Source organism: Syngnathus acus, chromosome 10, assembly GCF_901709675.1.
Source record: "Syngnathus acus chromosome 10, fSynAcu1.2, whole genome shotgun sequence".
Classification (NCBI taxonomy): Eukaryota; Metazoa; Chordata; class Actinopteri; order Syngnathiformes; family Syngnathidae; genus Syngnathus; species Syngnathus acus.
The window spans coordinates 16,410,154-16,429,741 of NC_051095.1; the positions used below are offsets into that span (position 1 = coordinate 16,410,154).

At 42.7% G+C, this 19,588-nt stretch overlaps 1 protein-coding gene across 27 annotated transcripts in view; it reads left to right on the forward strand.

Annotated features, from left to right (window-relative positions):
* The window catches only part of LOC119128674 (protocadherin alpha-C2-like), a 152,471-nt gene that overhangs the window by 116,617 nt on the left and 16,266 nt on the right, over positions 1 to 19,588 (forward strand). Inside the window, exon 1 of one of the 27 annotated variants that reach the window (XM_037261337.1) lies at positions 401 to 3,411. The exons of 24 other annotated variants lie outside the window; for them this stretch is intronic. In XM_037261337.1, the coding sequence (XP_037117232.1) occupies positions 982 to 3,411 (2,430 nt within the window). In that variant the 5' untranslated portion in view covers positions 401 to 981. 2 more of the 27 variants (XM_037261345.1, XM_037261338.1) reach the window with 2 other exon arrangements.

Here is a 19,588-nt window from a genome sequence, read left to right on the forward strand (position 1 = left end):
TGGGGCAAACATATACTTACAGTCTCTTGGTCAACTCAAACAAAGATATGTTCTTAAAGCAAATGTTATACAAAGAGCAAATAATGTGGACCACTCCAAGTGGAGGAATCCGTGTTTTTCTTCTGCAGTTTTCGCTTTATGTTGGGCCATAGTGCTGCTATACGGCTTGCCGGTGTTGGTTTAAGACGAAAGCCTTGTGTGTTCCCTCTAATACTGACCAACTGTGGTTGTATCTGTGGCACTGAACTTTTACTCTACTTCATATAGCCACCCATTTTGTATTTGGCTGTTAAAAAAAAAAAAAAAAAAACTCTAAATTGTCACTATCCATGGTTCTGGACCTTATGGTCATGCACGTTCATGCATGGGCATCAGATTAAGAAACCGGCCATCAATGTTTATCCAGTTTAGAGCCGAGGGGAGCGTTAGCCTATGCTAAATTTGGCGAGAAAGCTGGACTACGACCCCCGGACTGGTCGCCATCTTTCACAGGTTACATGTAGAAATATATCACCATTCACAGTCAGTCACATTCATACTGTCACTAAATGGCAAATGCACACCGGCTGCATGACAGTCAGGCGGATGCATGTCAGCAACTATTTAATCAGGCTAGAAAATTATATTTATACTCTTGCTGTGTAGTGTTTTAAAAACATGTTACGATAACTTTACAGTGAATTATGAGATTTTACATTTTCTAGCGTTATCAGGTGTCAGGCCTATTTATGTGATTTTTTTAAAGGTACCTTTTGCTCATAGGACATTGTTTTTGCGCGGTGCCAGCCATGATAGACTTACCTTAATTTCACCACACGGGGTCGCAGGAGACCGTAAATTTGATATCTTGACGAGACAGACCCTCAACCATCCAACTCTGCCCTGTACGGGGAAAAAAAAAGAAATCGTCATGCGCAGAAGGCGCACGGGAACGCACGGCAACCTCCCAACAGTAATGCTGAAAAGGATTACATTTTCTTAATGTGGATATATGATAGACGGCGGTCTGTTAATTTTGCTGCATTGACGATGAGGATGTGTCAACAAAGACACAGTTACTGGATTTACTTTGCTTTGCTTTGTTTTCATGGCTCGTCCGCTTCGCAATTGTCCTACTCCGTTAACGAGGAGGCGAACAAAGGCTTCGTGGTGGGCAACATCGCCAAGGATTTAAACCTCAACGTGCATGATTTGGACACTAGAGATCTGCGTGTGGTTTCCAGCTACAGTAAAGAGTATTTCAATGTGAATTTACAGAGCGGTAACTTCTTTGTGAAAGAAAGAATAGACAGGGAGGAGCTCTGTCCGAACGTGGCAAAATGTATGTTGAGGATACAAGCTGTGTTAAACAATCCGATGACGGCACACCGCATTGAGATCATTATTTTGGATATAAATGACAATTCGCCAGCGTTTATAGAAAACGCATACACTTTGAACATTTCTGAATCAGCTTTACCGGGGGAGCGGTACCTCCTCCCGGTGGCTGTGGACGCAGACTTAGGCAGTAATTCGGTGAGTAGCTATAAGATAAGCAATAATGAACATTTTACGCTGGATGTGCAGAGCGGAGGAGACCATGGTGTGTCTGCAGAATTGGTGCTGCACAAATCTTTAGATCGAGAAAGACAGTCACTCATTACGCTCACGCTCACCGCTGTCGACGGGGGTAAACCTCCCAAATCTGGCTCGTTGCAAATACGCGTGAATGTACTCGATGTTAACGACAACGTGCCCACGTTTAGTAAGTCACTTTATAAAGTGCGTTTGAGCGAAGATGCCGCGCAGGGCTCAGTCGTGATTAAATTAAATGCAACGGATTTAGACGACGGCATGAACAGTAAGATCACGTATTTCTTTATTAAACGAGGCAACAATGATCCATCAAATGTTTTTAATTTAAATGCAGAAACGGGGGAAATCACTGTGAAAGGCACTTTAAATTATGAAGAGACTCCTGCTTATGAAGTCAGGATACAAGCAATGGATCAAGGTACTGTTCCTCGTAGTGCACATGCTAAATTGCTGATAGAAATAATAGATGTGAATGACAATGCCCCTGAAATAACGGTGACGTCACTGATGACGCCTGTAAAAGAAAATGCAGAATTGGGCACAATTGTTGCTTTGGTCACAGTGAGTGATAAGGATGGTGGGAACAACGGTGTAACCAACTGTAAGGTTGTTGGATCTGTTCCCTTTAAACTGAAGTCTAATTACAAAAATGATTATTCTTTAGTAGTTGATGGAGCACTAGACAGAGAAAACGTCTCTCTTTATAATGTCTTCATCTTAGCCACAGATGAAGGAAGTCCCCCCCTGTCCACGAAAAGGATCATTAGTGTTCATGTTTCTGACGTTAACGATAATGCACCTCGTTTTATGGAACCGGTTATTAACGTGTATGTCAAAGAAAATACCCCAAGTGGATATTCGCTTTGTTCCATAAATGCAGTTGATCCTGATTTGGACGCAAATGCAAAAGTTTCATACGCGTTGTTAGATAATGCTCCAAGGAATATTCCAATTCCATCACTCCTTAACATCAACTCAGAGAGTGGAGACATTGTCAGTTTGCAATCTTTTGACTATGAGCAGTTAAAGACATTTAAGTTTAAAGTTCAGGCCACAGACTCTGGTGTTCCTCCACTCAGCAGCAACGTGACAGTCAATATTTTTATCCTGGATGAGAACGACAACAGTCCAGCCATTTTGGCTCCCTATTCTGAGCATGGCTCCGTTAACAGCGAGAGCATCCCCTATTCTGCTGAGGCGGGATACTTTGTTGCCAAGATCAGGGCAGTGGATGCAGACTCTGGCTACAATGCCTTGCTCTCCTATCACTTGTCTGAGCCCAAAGGCAACAACAACCTCTTCCGGATCGGAACCAGCACCGGGGAGATTCGCACCAAGAGACGAATGAGTGACAATGACCTGAAAAGTCACCCCTTGGTGGTGTCGGTGTGTGATAACGGAGAAGCCTCCCTGTCAGCGACTGTCTCTCTGGACGTGGTGGTGCTTGAAAGCACAGCTGACATCCACACTCAATTCAGACACGTGCCCATCAAGGAGGAGAGCTTCTCCGACTTGCACTTGTACCTGCTCATCTCCATTGTGGCCGTGTCGCTGGTCTTTCTGCTCAGCTTGATCACTTTAGTGGTCTTCAGATGCCACAGACAAACGGACGGACATTTCGACAGGTACGGCGCCCCGATGATCACCACCCACCCTGATGGGAGCTGGTCTTACTCCAAAGCGACTCAGCAGTACGACGTGTGCTTCAGCTCAGACACGCTCAAGAGTGACATGGTGGTATTTCCCACGCCCTTTCCGCCTGTAGAAGCAGAACTGATCAGTATTAACGGAGGAGACACCTTTACCAGGACTCAAACGCTTCCTAACACTGAGAAGGTAGGCTGACAATTATTTTATGCTCTCAAGTTGACTGGCTGTTAGTTGCAAGCAACGTGTATAGCTGATTATATACTAAAGCAAACAAAAACAAACATGTATATGTTAACATTAATGTGATATCTTGGATTAAGTAGAGCATGTCTGGAAGGGCTTGGGCAATAGTTTGCAAGGAAAGCATAAACAATGTAAATCACTCGGTTGATGGAGTGATCAGTGTGGTTTTGTACATAGTTTGCACTTTGTTGGATTTAATAGTGCAGTAGTACTGAGCCCCCGGCGTTGGTTTAAAAAGTTGACACTTTGTGTGTTCCCTGTAATTTTGGTGACACTCTCTGCGGTGCTAAACTCGCATTATTTATTTCACATGGCAGGTCGATTGCTTTCCCCTTTACAGAAGCGTGGAACTGCCAGTGTGGAGTAAACATTGATTTATGACAGGAAAAATATGTTGAAATACTGCAGACATAATTATAGATTTATAAAAATGAGAAATAAACTATGTTGACTTACTCAATTTTTGAACGTATTGGTATAATATAGGCCAAATGCTTAAAAAGCCTATTTCTAAATTGGCGCATGCGCAAGTCAATAACCCGTGGCATGGTGGGAAAGAATGCCGAACGGAAATCATTAACTTAGGACATAATACATGATAAAAATTACAGAAAATGCCTACTTAGCTAGTTTTCGAATGCATTGGTCTTATTTAGGCCAAACGGGATAGAAAGTATTTCCTGTTAAAAATGCATGCGCAAGTCAATACCCCGTGGCATTATGGGAAGTTTTTTTTGCATTTAGCCGACAAGTTTACGTTTGAACGCATTTGTAAATACGCTCAAATATATCTGCCACGTAAGTGCAAATACATTTAAACGTATTTACAATTATTTGTTTATTTTACATTGGCAGTTTTGCATTTCCGTACTGTTTGGGAGTGAAAACAGCAACTCTAAATGCCGCTGTCCGTTGTGCTGAAAACCACGGAGATGCGCTTTTTGGGGAACCTCATATCAGAGCTTAAGTATCCATCGGTCCTTCTTGTATACTGCTTGTCTGGTTCTAGTCTGTAGGGAATAATTGGAGCCTATTTTAGGGCGAAAGGTGGACCACATCCCGGACTGGTCACCAATCAGTCACAAGGGCAGAGAAACAGACAACCATTCGCAGTCAGTCACATTCACACTGTCACTTGAGTGGGAACTGCACACTGCCCGTGTGGAAGCCAGGCGAGTGAACATTCAAACCATTGGCGACTTCACATTCAGTATTGTTACATATTGTGCTGTTAGTATTAATAGTCGAGTTTATATAACGTGTACTATTCGGTGTTTGCTGTTTTGTTGGCTTGATTCATGTCAGAGCCAACATAATATATTTATAGGAAATATTAGTGTTGTTGTTTTCCAACGCTCTAAAAATAGCATTATAGCTTTTAAAGGGAAAACGGGACTCGACATTTCCTAGCGTTATCAGATGTCGGGCCAAAAATCAGATTTAAAAAAAAAAAAGGTTTTTGTTGTTGCTGTTGGTCGTAGGCAATTTTGCATGTTAAGTGATTGTCATGAGATTTGCCTTAAATTCACCACACGGGGTCGCAGGAGACCGTAGATACGAATGTGGTGATTCGGTGACCCACTCAATAGTTCTACTCCGCCCTGCTCCGGCAAAAAGAAATCGTCATCAGCCAACAGTTCATGCGCATGAGGCGCACAAAGACGCACAGTTGGAGTAAATTTCTCTCTGTGGATGAATAATAGACGGCAGTCTGTTTATTTTTGCTGCATCGACGATGAGGATGCGTCAACAAAGATACAATTTCTGGATTTACTTTGCTTTGCTTTTTTGTATTTACGGCCCGTCCGCTTCGCAGTTGTCCTACTCTGTTAACGAGGAAGCGAACAAAGGCTTTGTGGTGGGCAACATCGCCAAGGATTTAAACCTCAACGTGCATGAATTGGACACCAGAGATCTGCGTGTGGTTTCCAGTTACAGTAAAGAGTATTTCAACGTGAATTTACACAGCGGTAACTTATTTGTGAAAGAAAGAATAGACAGGGAGGAACTCTGTCCGAACGTGGCAAAATGTATGTTGAGGATACAAGCTGTGTTAAACAACCCGATGACGGCACACCGCATTGAGATCATTATTTTGGATATAAATGACAATTCACCAGCTTTTATAGAAAACGCATACACTTTGAACATTTCTGAATCAGCTTTACCGGGGGAGCGGTATTTTCTCCCGGTGGCTGCGGACGCAGATTTCGGCAGTAATTCAGTGAGGAGCTATAAGCTAAGCAACAATGAACATTTTACGCTGGATGTGCAGAGCGGAGGAGACCACGGTGTGTCTGCAGAATTGGTGCTGCACAAATCTTTAGATCGAGAAAAACAGTCACTCATTACGCTCACGCTCACTGCTGTCGACGGGGGTAAACCTCCCAAATCTGGCTCGTTGCAGATACGCGTGAATGTGCTCGATGTCAACGACAATGTACCCACGTTTAGTAAGTCACTTTATAAAGTGCGTCTGAGCGAAGATGCCGCGCAGGGCTCAGTCGTGATTAAATTAAATGCAACAGATTTGGACGAAGGCATGAACAGTAAGATCACATATTCGATAATAAAACGGAGCCAAAATGATCCATCAAATGTTTTTAATCTAAATACAGAAACGGGAGAAATCACTGTAAAAGGTCCTTTAAATTATGAAGAGACTCCTGCTTACGAAGTCAGGATTCAAGCAATGGATCAAGGCCCTGTTCCTCGTAGTGCAAATGCTAAACTGCTCATAGAGATAGTAGATGTGAATGACAATGCCCCTGAAATAACAGTGACATCACTGATGACGCCTGTAAAAGAAAACGCAGAATTGGGCACAATTGTTTCTTTGATTACAGTGAGTGATAAGGATGGTGGGAACAACGGTGTAACAGAATGTAAGGTTGTGGGATCTGTTCCCTTTAAACTGAAATCTAACTACAAAAATGATTATTCTTTAGTAGTTGATGGAGCACTAGACAGAGAAAACGTCTCTCTTTATAATGTCTCCATCTTAGCCACAGATGACGGAAGTCCACCTCTGTCCACTAAAAGGATCATTAGTGTTCATGTTTCTGATGTTAACGATAATGCACCTCGTTTTATGGAACCTATTATTAATGTGTACGTCAAAGAAAATACCCCAAGTGGATATTCACTCTGTTCCATAAATGCAGTTGATCCTGATTTGGACGCAAATGCAAAAGTTTCATACGCGTTGTTAGATAACGCTCACAGAAATTTTCCAATTTCGTCACTCCTTAACATCAACTCAGAGAGCGGAGACATTGTCAGTTTGCAATCTTTTGACTTTGAGAAGTTAAAGACGTTTCAGTTTAAAGTTCAGGCCACAGACTCTGGTGTTCCGCCACTCAGCAGCAACGTGACTGTTAACGTTTTTGTTCTGGATGAGAATGACAACAGTCCGGCCATTTTGGCTCCCTATTCTGAGCATGGCTCCGTCAACAGCGAGAGCATCCCCTATTCTGCTGAGGCAGGATACTTTGTGGCCAAGATCAGGGCGGTGGATGCAGACTCTGGCTACAATGCGTTGCTCTCCTATCACTTGTCTGAGCCCAAAGGCAACAACAACCTCTTCCGGATCGGAACCAGCACCGGGGAGATTCGCACCAAGAGGCGAATGAGTGACAATGACCTGAAAAGTCACCCCTTGGTGGTGTCGGTGTGTGATAGCGGAGAAGCCCCCCTGTCAGCGACTGTGTCTCTTGATGTGGTGGTGCTTGAAAGCACAGCTGACATCCACCACACTCAGTTCAGACACGTGCCCATCAAGGATGAGAGCTTCTCCGACTTGCACTTGTACCTGCTCATCGCCATTGTAGCCGTGTCGCTGGTCTTCCTGGTCAGCCTGGTCACTTTAGTGGCCTTCAAATGCCACAGACAGGCGGACGGACATTTCGACAGGTACGGCGCCCCTATGATCACCACCCACCCCGACGGGAGCTGGTCTTATTCCAAAGCGACTCAGCAGTACGACGTGTGCTTCAGCTCAGACACGCTCAAGAGTGACATGGTGGTTTTCCCCACACCCTTTCCACCTGTCGAGGCGGAACTAATCAGTATTAACGGAGGAGATACATTTACTAGGACTCAGACCTTACCTACTACTGAGAAGGTAGGCTTAAACATTTGTTGAATTTCCTTTTTTATGCTTACACTCAAACTCAAACCACTTTTAAACTGCATTCATTATTTAAAATCAGCAATGACTAAACAGGTTGGCTGGATATTTTGCATTTGAAACAGAAGCCAGATAAGCCAATTTATGTGATGCACATTGATGGTTTTATTAAAAAAATTGGGCTCTTTCTTTCGTAATGGTAGTGTAGTGGTTGACATAGCTGGTGTTTGTGCAGATGTTGTGGAGTCTGCATTTTAATATGCATTTTACATCAAGTCAGCAGGGATAGACTACAGGCCTCAAGATAAACCATCAGGGAAAGGGACCAATTTCTCTGTCCTTGGTGCTGAATGTTGTTTTAATGGGCAAAGTAGATGCTTCCTTGATATCCAATCAAACATCACTGATCCCATGCCCAAAAGCAGTACTGTATCACATGCTCTTGAAGTGTATAAAAATATATAAGTGACCGGTAAGATAGTGGTTTTTCGATCAGATAGCAACGTTTGGGCTATAATGTGTGGCTAATCGTTTTGCCGAAATGTCTCCGTTTCTAAGCAAAATAATGCGGGTAGAACTTTTTTATTTTGATGAGATTTTGTTTTTTTATAGTTTACTTTGACCAAATAACCTGCATGATTACAATGCTGATCTTTATACAGTTTCAAGATATTTGTACAGTTTCAAGATTCACTTTACGGGCATTTTAGAGTTTTGCTTTTTGAACAGGATTGCTGTTTATGTTTCACAATTCCATAATCTAATTCCTATATTTGCAAGAAAATATTTTTTAAATTTATTTAATTAACATTACTCATGGGGGGGAGGCAGTTTAAATGAAGACTGATAATAATTTTATAACTTATAATAGCAATTCAATGGCTTCAGCAAGTTCATACGAGTACTGTCTGCCACGTATGAGGTCAAATGTTTATACCAAGTTTGAACGCTTGGGGTCGCATCAGACCACCACTTTGCTCAGTGTCTCCGCGGTCCATTTTAACGTCATCAGACTGATTGCATTGTGTGCGCACCCAAAAAATATTCGGAGGAGCAGGAGAGTGGATGGCATTATGGACGATCGGGCGGTGTTCCGTGGATGAAATACTGTGATTTTACTTGGGAATCCGTGGAAATGGCAATGGGCATTGGACGCAAACATGCAAGCCTCTGCTGGCTCTTTTTTGTCGTTTTATGGCACTGCTGCGCTGCTCAGATTTCCTACTCTATTAACGAAGAGGTGGACAAAGGAACCGTGGTGGGCAACCTTGCGAAGGATTTAAATGTCAACGTGAGGGACTTGCAAACTCGGGATTTAAGTGTGGTGTCCTCTTACAGTAAGGAATATTTCAAGGCCAATTTTCGCACGGGGGAGCTTTATGTTGCCGAGAGAGTAGACCGCGAGGAGTTGTGTCCAAAGGCAATCCAATGTACTCTCAACTTAGAGGCCATACTGAGGAACCCGATGGCGCTTAATCGAATTGAAGTGGTGGTAGATGATTTAAACGACAACCCACCTCGTTTCGTGGAGGAGTCGCATTCGATTAACGTGTCTGAAATATCACCCGCAGGCGAGCATTTTTTACTTCCACTGGCGCTCGACGCTGATACTGCTGGAAACTCGGTAAAGACTTACAAGCTGAGCACAAATGAATATTTTTCTCTGGATGTGCAGGGCGGTGGAGAACAGAGTGTGTCTGCTGAGTTGGTGTTACTAAAAGCTTTAGATAGAGAAAAACAAGCCACGCTAAAATTAACACTTACTGCCGTTGATGGAGGAAAACCCTCCAAAACGGGCACGTTACTGTTGCATGTAAATGTTCTGGATGTTAATGATAACACGCCTTCGTTTAGTCAAGCCCTGTACAAGGCTCGCGTGAAAGAAAATGCGCCGTCTGGGTCTTTAGTGATTCAGTTAAGTGCTACAGATTTAGACGAAGGAGACAATGGGAGGCTAAGATTTGCTTTTGTTAAACGTGCACATTTTGACCCCGCGGACGTGTTTTTAATAGATGCAGACACAGGTGAGATCACTGTAAAAGGCCGTTTGGACTATGAGGCGCAAGCAGCATATGATATTCATGTTCAGGCTACTGATAAAGGTTTGTCGCCTCGGAGAGCAAATGCGAAGCTATTGGTTGAAGTGCTCGACGTGAACGACAACGCTCCAGAAATTGTGGTGACGTCACTCATGAACCCCATAAAAGAAAACGCTGAGATTGGAAGCGTCGTGGCTTTAGTGACTGTGACTGATAAAGATGGAGGGAAAAACGGCAACACTCAGTGTAAACTAAGTGGCTCTGCACCTTTTAAGCTTAATTCCAATTATAAAAACTATTATTCTCTAGTTGTGGATGGCTCACTTGATAGGGAGGAGCATTCATTTTACAATGTCACTCTTGTAGCAAATGATGAGGGGAGTCCTCCTCTATCATGCACAAGCGTTATTGCCATTCAAGTGGCTGATGTTAATGACAACGCGCCACGTTTCTCTGAACCCATTATTAATATTTATGTCAAAGAAAACAGTCCTGTGGGAGCAAGTATCTATAGAATAAATGCAATAGATTTGGATATGAATGTGAACGCAAGAGTGACGTATGCATTATTGGGGGATGCAAATGGAATTCCAATAACATCAGTGATGAACATTAATTCAGAGAGTGGTGATCTAGTCAGTTTGCAGTCCTTTGACTATGAGAAGTTAAAGACGTTTCAGTTTAAAGTTCAGGCCACAGACTCTGGTGCTCCTCCGCTCAGCAGCAACGTGACTGTAAACGTTTTTATCCTGGATGAGAATGACAACAGTCCGGCCATTTTGGCTCCCTATTCTGAGCATGGCTCCGTCAACAGCGAGAGCATCCCCTATTCTGCTGAGGCAGGATACTTTGTGGCCAAGATCAGGGCAGTGGATGCAGACTCTGGCTACAACGCGCTGCTCTCCTATCACCTTTCTGAGCCCAAAGGCAACAACAACCTCTTCCGGATCGGAACCAGCACCGGGGAGATTCGCACCAAGAGGCGAATGAGTGACAATGACCTGAAAAGTCACCCCTTGGTGGTGTCGGTGTGTGATAACGGAGAAGCGCCCCTGTCAGCGACTGTGTCTCTTGACGTGGTGGTGCTTGAAAGCACAGCTGACATCCACCACACTCAGTTCAGACACGTGCCCATCAAGGAGGAGAGCTTCTCTGACTTGCACTTGTACCTGCTCATCGCCATTGTGGCCGTGTCGCTGGTCTTCCTGCTCAGCCTGGTCACTTTAGTGGCCTTCAAATGCCACAGACAGACGGAGGGACATTTCGACAGGTACGGCGCCCCGATGATCACCACCCACCCTGATGGGAGCTGGTCTTACTCCAAAGCGACTCAGCAGTACGACGTGTGCTTCAGCTCAGACACGCTCAAGAGTGACATGGTGGTTTTTCCCACGCCCTTTCCGCCTGTAGAAGCAGAACTGATCAGTATTAATGGAGGAGACACCTTTACCAGGACTCAGACTTTACCTAACAGTGAGAAGGTAATGTGGATGGCACAAACCTGACAGGCCTAACCGACACATAGTACAGTGTTTGTTTGTGTTTTGTTGTCTATGTTATAGTGATTTTATTTGATATTGAACAATCCAAGTTGTTTCATTATCATTTTCTTTGGAATTATGCATAGGCCAAGCTGCTCTGGATCAATCTTTAAACATTAATGAAATAATAAATTGTGGTGTTGGTTAGAACAGTGATTCCAAACCAAGGAAGAGCTCGTATTAGGGGTTGCAGTGACAAAATATTTAATTTCACTTAGCTTGTCAGAGATTTATTCATAAATCACATATTGTGCTTGATTTTCATTCGTATCTATGCCAGTGGTGTATTGTGGTCAGGCAGAACAACTTTAAATGTCATTAGTTGACAGAATGTTCACTCACTAAACCTTTGTTGCCATTCACACAACAAAGTGCTTGACTATATATAGCTTTGTGTTCAATAAAAAAAGCCCAAATTTTCTTCTAAATCCAATTACGATAAAATTCAGCGAGGTCATTATTTTAGTTTTTATACGTTTTCTTTCATTGTTGTTGGTATGCTGTGAGTTGTTTTTCCAAAATAATGGGTTATTTGGCGCAATAAAGAAATGCTGGGGGAAATAATCTATGATTTAGCGATGAATTAATTCGTCTTAGGTCATTGGCGCTGGTGATCAACTTAAAAGTAATTATGGTCATGACTTGAATTGAGTGGAGGTATTGTATTCACGCAAGTTTACACTATTCTTATTTTTAATGATGATTGTGGATTTTAGTGTAACTTTCTGGCGTTTTGACCTGATAGAAAAATTATAATTTTTGACCACAAGATGTCCCTATCGGCCCACAGATGCCAAGCGTAAAACGCTCCTCCCTTTCCTCCATAATTAGAAGTGTATAGTAATTCTTTGTTCGCTGTTATAGTCCTCGTTGGTGCTCTGACTTGCACATGTTAAAATGTTACCGGTGCAGACTACTATTTCAGTGACATCTGTCTAACGAGCCAGGAAAAGAATGAAACTGGACGACGTTTTTTGTCTTTGGATCTATTTTTCCTTGCCTTTGTTTTACTTATGGAGCGTGGCATCGGGACAGATTGTTTATTCAATTACGGAAGAATCAAACCCTGGAACCACTGTGGGCAATTTAGCAAAGGATTTACACCTCGATGGCCAGGATTTGGAATTGAGAAATTTGCAAATATCAGGACCGAATGCCAGGTATTTGGAAGTCAATGCTAAAACAGGAATACTTCTGGTAAAGGACAGAATAGACCGGGAGGAGCTCTGCTCTCGCCGCGTGAAGTGCTCTTTGGAAGTGGAAGCCATTGCAAACGCGCCTCTGAATCTCTATCGTTTTGAGGTTGCAATTGTGGACACAAATGACAATGTCCCATTTTTCCGACTACCTGAGATTGTTCTGAATGTCTCTGAGTCGGCTTTTACTGGAGAACGATTTACTTTACCAAAAGCTTTCGACGCAGATGTCGGCAGTAATTCAGTAAAGAGCTATAAACTGAGCCAAAATGAGCATTTCTCCTTGGATGTGCAGAATGCGGGCGAGCAATCTATGTCTGCTGAATTGGTGCTGCAAAAATCTCTGGACCGCGAGAAACAGTCTGTGATCGAGCTCACGTTAACAGCTCTGGATGGTGGAAAACCTGCTAAATCGGGGACGTTACAAGTCACAGTTGTTGTGCAGGATGTTAATGACAATATTCCAATATTTGACAACGCTCTGTACAAAGCCGCTGTGACTGAAAATTCTCCGCCACGCACAAGCGTTCTATCAGTGCATGCTCATGATTTAGATGAAGGCGATAATGGAGAAATTGTGTATTCTTTTATCAATCATGACGGTGATAATGACGTTGACAAATTTGCAATTAATTCAGTGACGGGGGAAATTACAGTAAATGGTGAATTGGATCACGAAAAGGGCAATGCTGTTGAAATCAGAGTGCAAGCAAAAGACAAAGGCACTAACTCTAGAGCATCACATTGTAAAATACTCGTTGAAATCATTGACATTAATGATAACCCACCCAAAATATCAGTGACGTCACTAGTCGACGTGGTGAGGGAAGATGCACCGCTCGACACAATGGTGGGACTCTTAACGGTGAAAGACAATGACACAGACAAAAACGGCGTCGTTAATGTACACATAATTGAGCATGTCCCGTTTAAAATAAAAAACACATACAAAAATCACTATTCTTTGGTTGTAGACGGTGCCCTGGACAGAGAGCAGGTTTCTAAATATAATATTACAATTGAGGCATCTGATGAAGGCGTTCCTTCGCTGTCCAGTACAACTGTAATAACTGTGGATGTTTCTGATATCAATGACAATGCACCCCGCTTTGGAGAAGCCGTAATTCAAATTTTTGTGAAAGAAAACAGTCCCGCTGGTACAGTTATTTATACTGTGAATGCAGATGATCCAGATGTGGGTGAAAATGCAAAAATATCCTTTTCAGTTATCAGTAATCGCAAAGATGACACAGTAAGGTCAAACATTAACATCAACTCGGAGAGTGGAGATATAGTGGCTTTACAATCTTTTGACTATGAGAAGGTAAAGATGTTTCAATTTAAAGTTCAGGCTACAGACTCTGGTGTTCCTCCACTCAGCAGCAACGTGACTGTCAAAGTTTTTATCCTGGATGAGAATGACAACAGTCCGGCCATTTTGGCTCCCTATTCTGAGCATGGCTCCGTCAACAGCGAGAGCATCCCCTACTCTGCTGAGGCGGGATACTTTGTGGCCAAGATCAGGGCAGTGGATGCAGACTCTGGCTACAATGCACTGCTCTCCTATCACCTGTCTGAGCCCAAAGGCAACAACAACCTCTTCCGGATCGGAACCAGCACCGGGGAGATTCGCACCAAGAGGCGAATGAGTGACAATGACCTCAAAAGTCATCCCTTGGTGGTGTCGGTGTGTGATAACGGCGAAGCCTCTCTGTCAGCGACTGTGTCTCTTGACGTGGTGGTACTTGAAAGCACAGCTGACATCCACACTCAATTCAGACACGTGCCCATCAAGGAGGAGAGCTTCTCCGACTTGCACTTGTACCTGCTCATCGCCATTGTGGCCGTGTCGCTGGTCTTCCTGCTCAGTCTGGTCACTTTAGTGGCCTTCAAATGCCACAGACAGGCGGACGGACATTTCGACAGGTACGGCGCCCCGATGATCACCACCCACCCTGACGGCAGCTGGTCTTATTCCAAAGCGACTCAGCAGTACGACGTGTGCTTCAGCTCAGACACGCTCAAGAGTGACATGGTGGTATTTCCCACACCCTTTCCGCCTGTAGAGGCAGAACTGATTAGTATTAATGGAGGGGACACCTTTACCAGGACTCAAACGCTTCCTAACAGCGAGAAGGTGAGTTATAACGACCTGGAATCAATAATATTTCTCCTGAATTGAGATTTCCATCAAGTGTCTGTTCTGAGGAGCCAGAAGCGCTGTCCATGGTGCTGACAGAGAGCAGGCTCACACAAATCGACTGCAGCAAGCAGCGCTGTTCAAAATATTTCTGTTTTGCCAATGTTGGCAAATCTACTAAGCTTCAAGCTATTTTACAATAAATGTAGCTTCACTTCACTGAGCTACAATTAAATTTCAAAAGGAGCTGAACATGTTCCAGCAACACCTCTGTCAACCAGATTTGCCTCATTTTTTTCTCTTTTAAAACATCAATAATCAGAATGTCTGGGCTCCTTGTGGCCAGAGGTGTCTATGCAGTCCCACATCTTGACCAGTTAGCATTAGCATGCGTGATCTCAAGGCCAAATGACCCTTTATTTGCTCTTGAGTAAGTCTTCTTTTTGTTCCTACTCTGAGGCAATGACTCATCTGTAATAACTATATGCGATTTTCACAAAACACTCGGAATTGACTATTAGCACTTTCCAGAATGATATTGTTGTCTGACTACTAATTACATCTGAATCAAAAATACATGTTTTGTCTTTTTTTTCAAAGATAGCCTTTTATTACTTAGCTCTCGCTTTTTATCCCATTTGATTGCCCAGATGAAGACTCAGGTGTGGCTGCTTAGCGGATGATATTATGTCAATAGTTCAGTAGCCGATTTGTGTTATCACTGTAAGTTTGGATGTGGGGCCACCACCATCTAGTTTTGGTTTGCATTGGTACCTGCTCTTTGCAGGTGGGCATCGTGTTAGTTTATCATGATGGCATAATCGTGACTCACTTGGAGGTTTTCATGTTAATGCCGTACAGCGAGTAATGTTCTTTTTTTGAATAATACAATGTCGATAGTAGATGATCAAATGCATTTTACTGGTCCTCTAGTCCAGTGGTTCCCAACCTTTCTTGGCTTGTGTACCCACTCACTCATACCTGTTAATGATTCTCCAAAATTAGAACACAACTGATACTAAAAAATATATATATATATATATATATGCAAGTTGGAACGTCTAATTCTTAATTATTTTTCATTGTTGAAATGAAACATACACACATATTTTGCCTTGTCAATAAATATTAAAAATTAATAATAAAGAAAAATAATCTGCCTCTGACATATAACTCTTTTAACCCCCAAAGGTGCTCTTTTTAAAGAAGCATCCTTTTAACTTTAAATATAATTTCAGAGTTACTCTAGCAGCTTTGTTTTCATCGCTCATTTTAGCTTTAGTGAGACACTTGAGATGACACACGGCTGTTGTGATTTTGGCCCAGCTGTGCCACTGCAGAATATTGTCTCGCCGGGAAACTAGTTGTAGTGCATACATATCAGTTTTGTGATGAGCTAATGAAATGACTGAAAATTTACTTTTCACCTTGGAAGTAAATTATTAAATGTTTCCACATACGCCTTGCAATGTGCTGATGTTAGAAAGCAGTATAGTCATAAGAATATACGTTGCTTTGTATTTCCAAATTGCCATTTTTCTGAATCGATATTTTAAAAACATTGTGTTGTGTTTTCCTATGTAGGAACATGAGGTCTTAGAAGCCAGCCAATTTTTGGAATTTCTTTTTATTAAATCACAGAATTAACTTCTTTGGAAGCAGCTATAAATAATATCCTATTTATTTTAATTCACATTGATACACAACTATGGCAAAGCGATGAGCATGTAAGCATCAGAAATTGTCTCATAATGTTTGCCATTCATGTTTTGTTTATTCGTACCGACAGTATATGCAGCATGGACAAAAGAGGTGATTTTTGTGTTTTGTAGCTTGCTATTCACTATAGGCTCTCACAAACATGTTTATTGAACAGCAAGCTCCACCAAATTAGGTTGTGCAATTAGTACAAGGAATTCTGTCATTAATGAGGTTTGACCTTTATTTCCTCACTCCTGCCGGTCGCATCCCCATTCCTCCTGATGCTCAGCATGCATGTATTATTCACCTAAAGCTTGCTTCTTCCTCTCCCCCTCTCAGTGCATGTTATGCTTTACCATCCCCCCCTCTCCTTCACCGCCAGTTTCTGAGGAGGGGAGCAGCTGAGGGAACTAACAGGGTGTTAATGTCCATCGCTGCAGACATGTGTGCTATCAGCCCCGGAACGTTGCAAACATGATTTAATATATATATATATTCATTAGCATTCCTGATGTGTACACTGCTGGTACAGTCAAGCAAGGCACAGACAACATACTTCAATATTCAATATTTCTTTTACACTGTGGGAATGCTGCTGCTGTATTTCTATGGATTGAAAATGTTATTTTTCCTAAATTGGTTGAATAATGACAGTAAAGTTCAGTTCAGCACTGTGACGCGTCGAATCTGTGATGCTCTGAGTCACTCAGACAACATGACCTCATTTCAGGGAGTGGTCCAGCACAAACAAGCGCTGTCCGATGTGACTACCGAATCTCCCTCGCTTCAGTGTGAGGGAGATTTGATTGAGGCTTTGTGTGCTTACACGCAGCAGAGGATTCGTGTGCGCGTGTGTGTGTGAGAGTACAAGTGGGTCATCTTGTGATATAAAGATGGCTGCTTGCTCCATGAGCCCTGCAGTGGGCTGTTTTGTTCTTTTTTCCCCTTCCAATATCCTCCCTATGCTGTGCTTCCCTAAACAATGCCTGAGGTCCCCTCCCTGCATAAAAGTGCTTGAGTGCCTGCCTGTACTGCACGCCGCAGCTCTCTGTGAATATGAGTGGAGGAGGCTGGGGGAGGGGTAGGTAATTTTCCGCTGCTGCTACTGCAGCTTCAGCACCGACCACGCTATCAGTTCAGCTCAGCCTTCTTACTTTGCGCATGGGTAGGGTGGGGCGAGGTGGACAGCACCTAATGTCAGGGCAGGGCAAGTGTGTGGCCTGTGAGGCTGATTCGAATGAGAAGAGGCTTTTTTATATGCAGCCATCAGAATATTCAGTATTTTTTTTTTCATGCTACAATGTCTATTATCGGTCAGGAGAGATGCAAGAGTGTGAAATGGATATGCTGATGTCCGTAAAAGGATGACATCAGCATGTGCCTTATGAAAGCTCCCTTAATGCTGCAGAATGCATTCAATTATTTATTCCTCAATCAATACATTAAACTACATGAAGCTCACAGCAAAGTGGTGCACTGACAAAAAGCATGATGTTGATGTGGATATTTGATTTGATGTGTGTGTCCTTTAGAAGAGGTTATTGAGTTCTGTAAAATGAAGTAGCAGCACCCATCTGTGATATTTCTTTTTGTCAGTAATCTCTTTTGGAGCACTTCCTGTTTTTCTACTCTCACAAGGGCGTGTCCTTTGCGCAAGTGAGGCAGACGCTGCTGTCTGTGGTTACCATGGAGACTACTCTCAGCTTTAATGAAATCATGTACTCTTCTGTTGCCTAGGAGCTGCCTGGATGCACCCGCCTCCACTCGGGCATCCTTTTTAGCATGTGCAGAATATGTGAGCTCAAATGAAAACAGGTCAAAATTGCAAAGAGATACAAGGGTGCAGTTTCATCATGAGCAAAAATGCCAAATCACTTTTTATAAGGATTAAGAGGAGAATGTGAAAGCAGAAAGAAAAATGGGGTTTTTTGAGCGGAGGATCAGCAGTCGCAGCTTGAGTCTGTTGTAAGAAAAGTGGCTTTTGAGCACAAGATGGGGGAAAACACATTAAATAGATGCCTTGTAGCTGAGTGGGAAAATCTTCCGATTGGTCACAGCTAAAGGAGAGAATTTTTCATCCCACTTGTTTCCCCCAGCCTGTCCTCCTTGCATTTGTCCTCCATGCATTTGCTCCCTTCTCTCTTGGGAGTGGCATCGGGATGTTGTTTTTGTCATTAGATTAGCTTGTCATGCTCACAACCTCAGCTTCCACCCTCATCCCATATGGTGAGGATAAAGAGCCAAGACATCCAAAGAGGGAAATGTCCAAAGCCTGCCTGCATTTCCTGATAGCTTTGTTCAGCGTCTGTTTGATTTATGCAGTGGCTAAATTGGGAGGAAGGCACTGTTTAACCCCAGAAGGAGGGATTTGTGATCCTTTTAGTTCTCTCTCTGCCTAACCTTTATTTTTGAAAGCATCATCCACAAGGGATGAGGATGAGCACAAACATAATCAGAGAAATGTTTCTTGTCCACCTGTGTAAAGGGATTACCATGAGACTGAAAATGTTAAATTTTGCAATCAGGACAAAATGATGCAACGTGCGCGCCACTTTATATTGTGCAATAAATTGCATTACAATGCTGTGCATGTGTTGATCCTTACTAAGACTGGTCTTTGCAATTATTCCTCTATGTTGATTGTGGGGCTACTGATGCCAGTATTGATATCAGTGCTAATACTGTACTTCCGTACTCATAAAAAAAGTCCCAATACCATAACACCGATACCACTTTACCAGTCTGACATATACCTGTTAGCAAATATGTAGTAGCATGAAAAGTTTTTACTCTAAAAAGTAAGTGAAATGTATGCCATGCTCAAGGAAAATTTGTATTGTCATCACTGCAATACGACATTATCTTGTATTGTTTCATGTATTCCGCCAGTAGTCAAATGTAAGTTTTACTTGTACCTAGTGTGAAAGAAATGGTATCAGTACATTCCTATTTATTTATTTTAGCTGGAGCGAATGGGTGTAATGTGGGATATGCTGTGTGAACTGAGCTCAGATAAATTTGGCATTTTGTGTTGTGTGTTGTTGCTTTTACAGCAAATATCCGTTATCTTCTTGCCTTACAGCATGCATGATCAGTTTTGGGTCACTGCCATGGAAATGTGCATTAAAATGACTGCCCTAGATGTACCGTATGAGTTCTTGCTCTCTGGCTCCAACTGCTTCCTAGTCATAGCAGGGATTATGATTTAGAGAGCTTTGGCTTAATGAAAAAGCCCAGCGGATTGGGAGTGGGGTGATGATCACGTGTCCACCACTTGTGGTACCAATTTATTCCAAAAGAGGGCCCACTTTCACTGTTTCCTGTGCCTTTGCTCTGCCTAGGCTGCCATTCAAAGGTGACCTTTTAGAAAATAT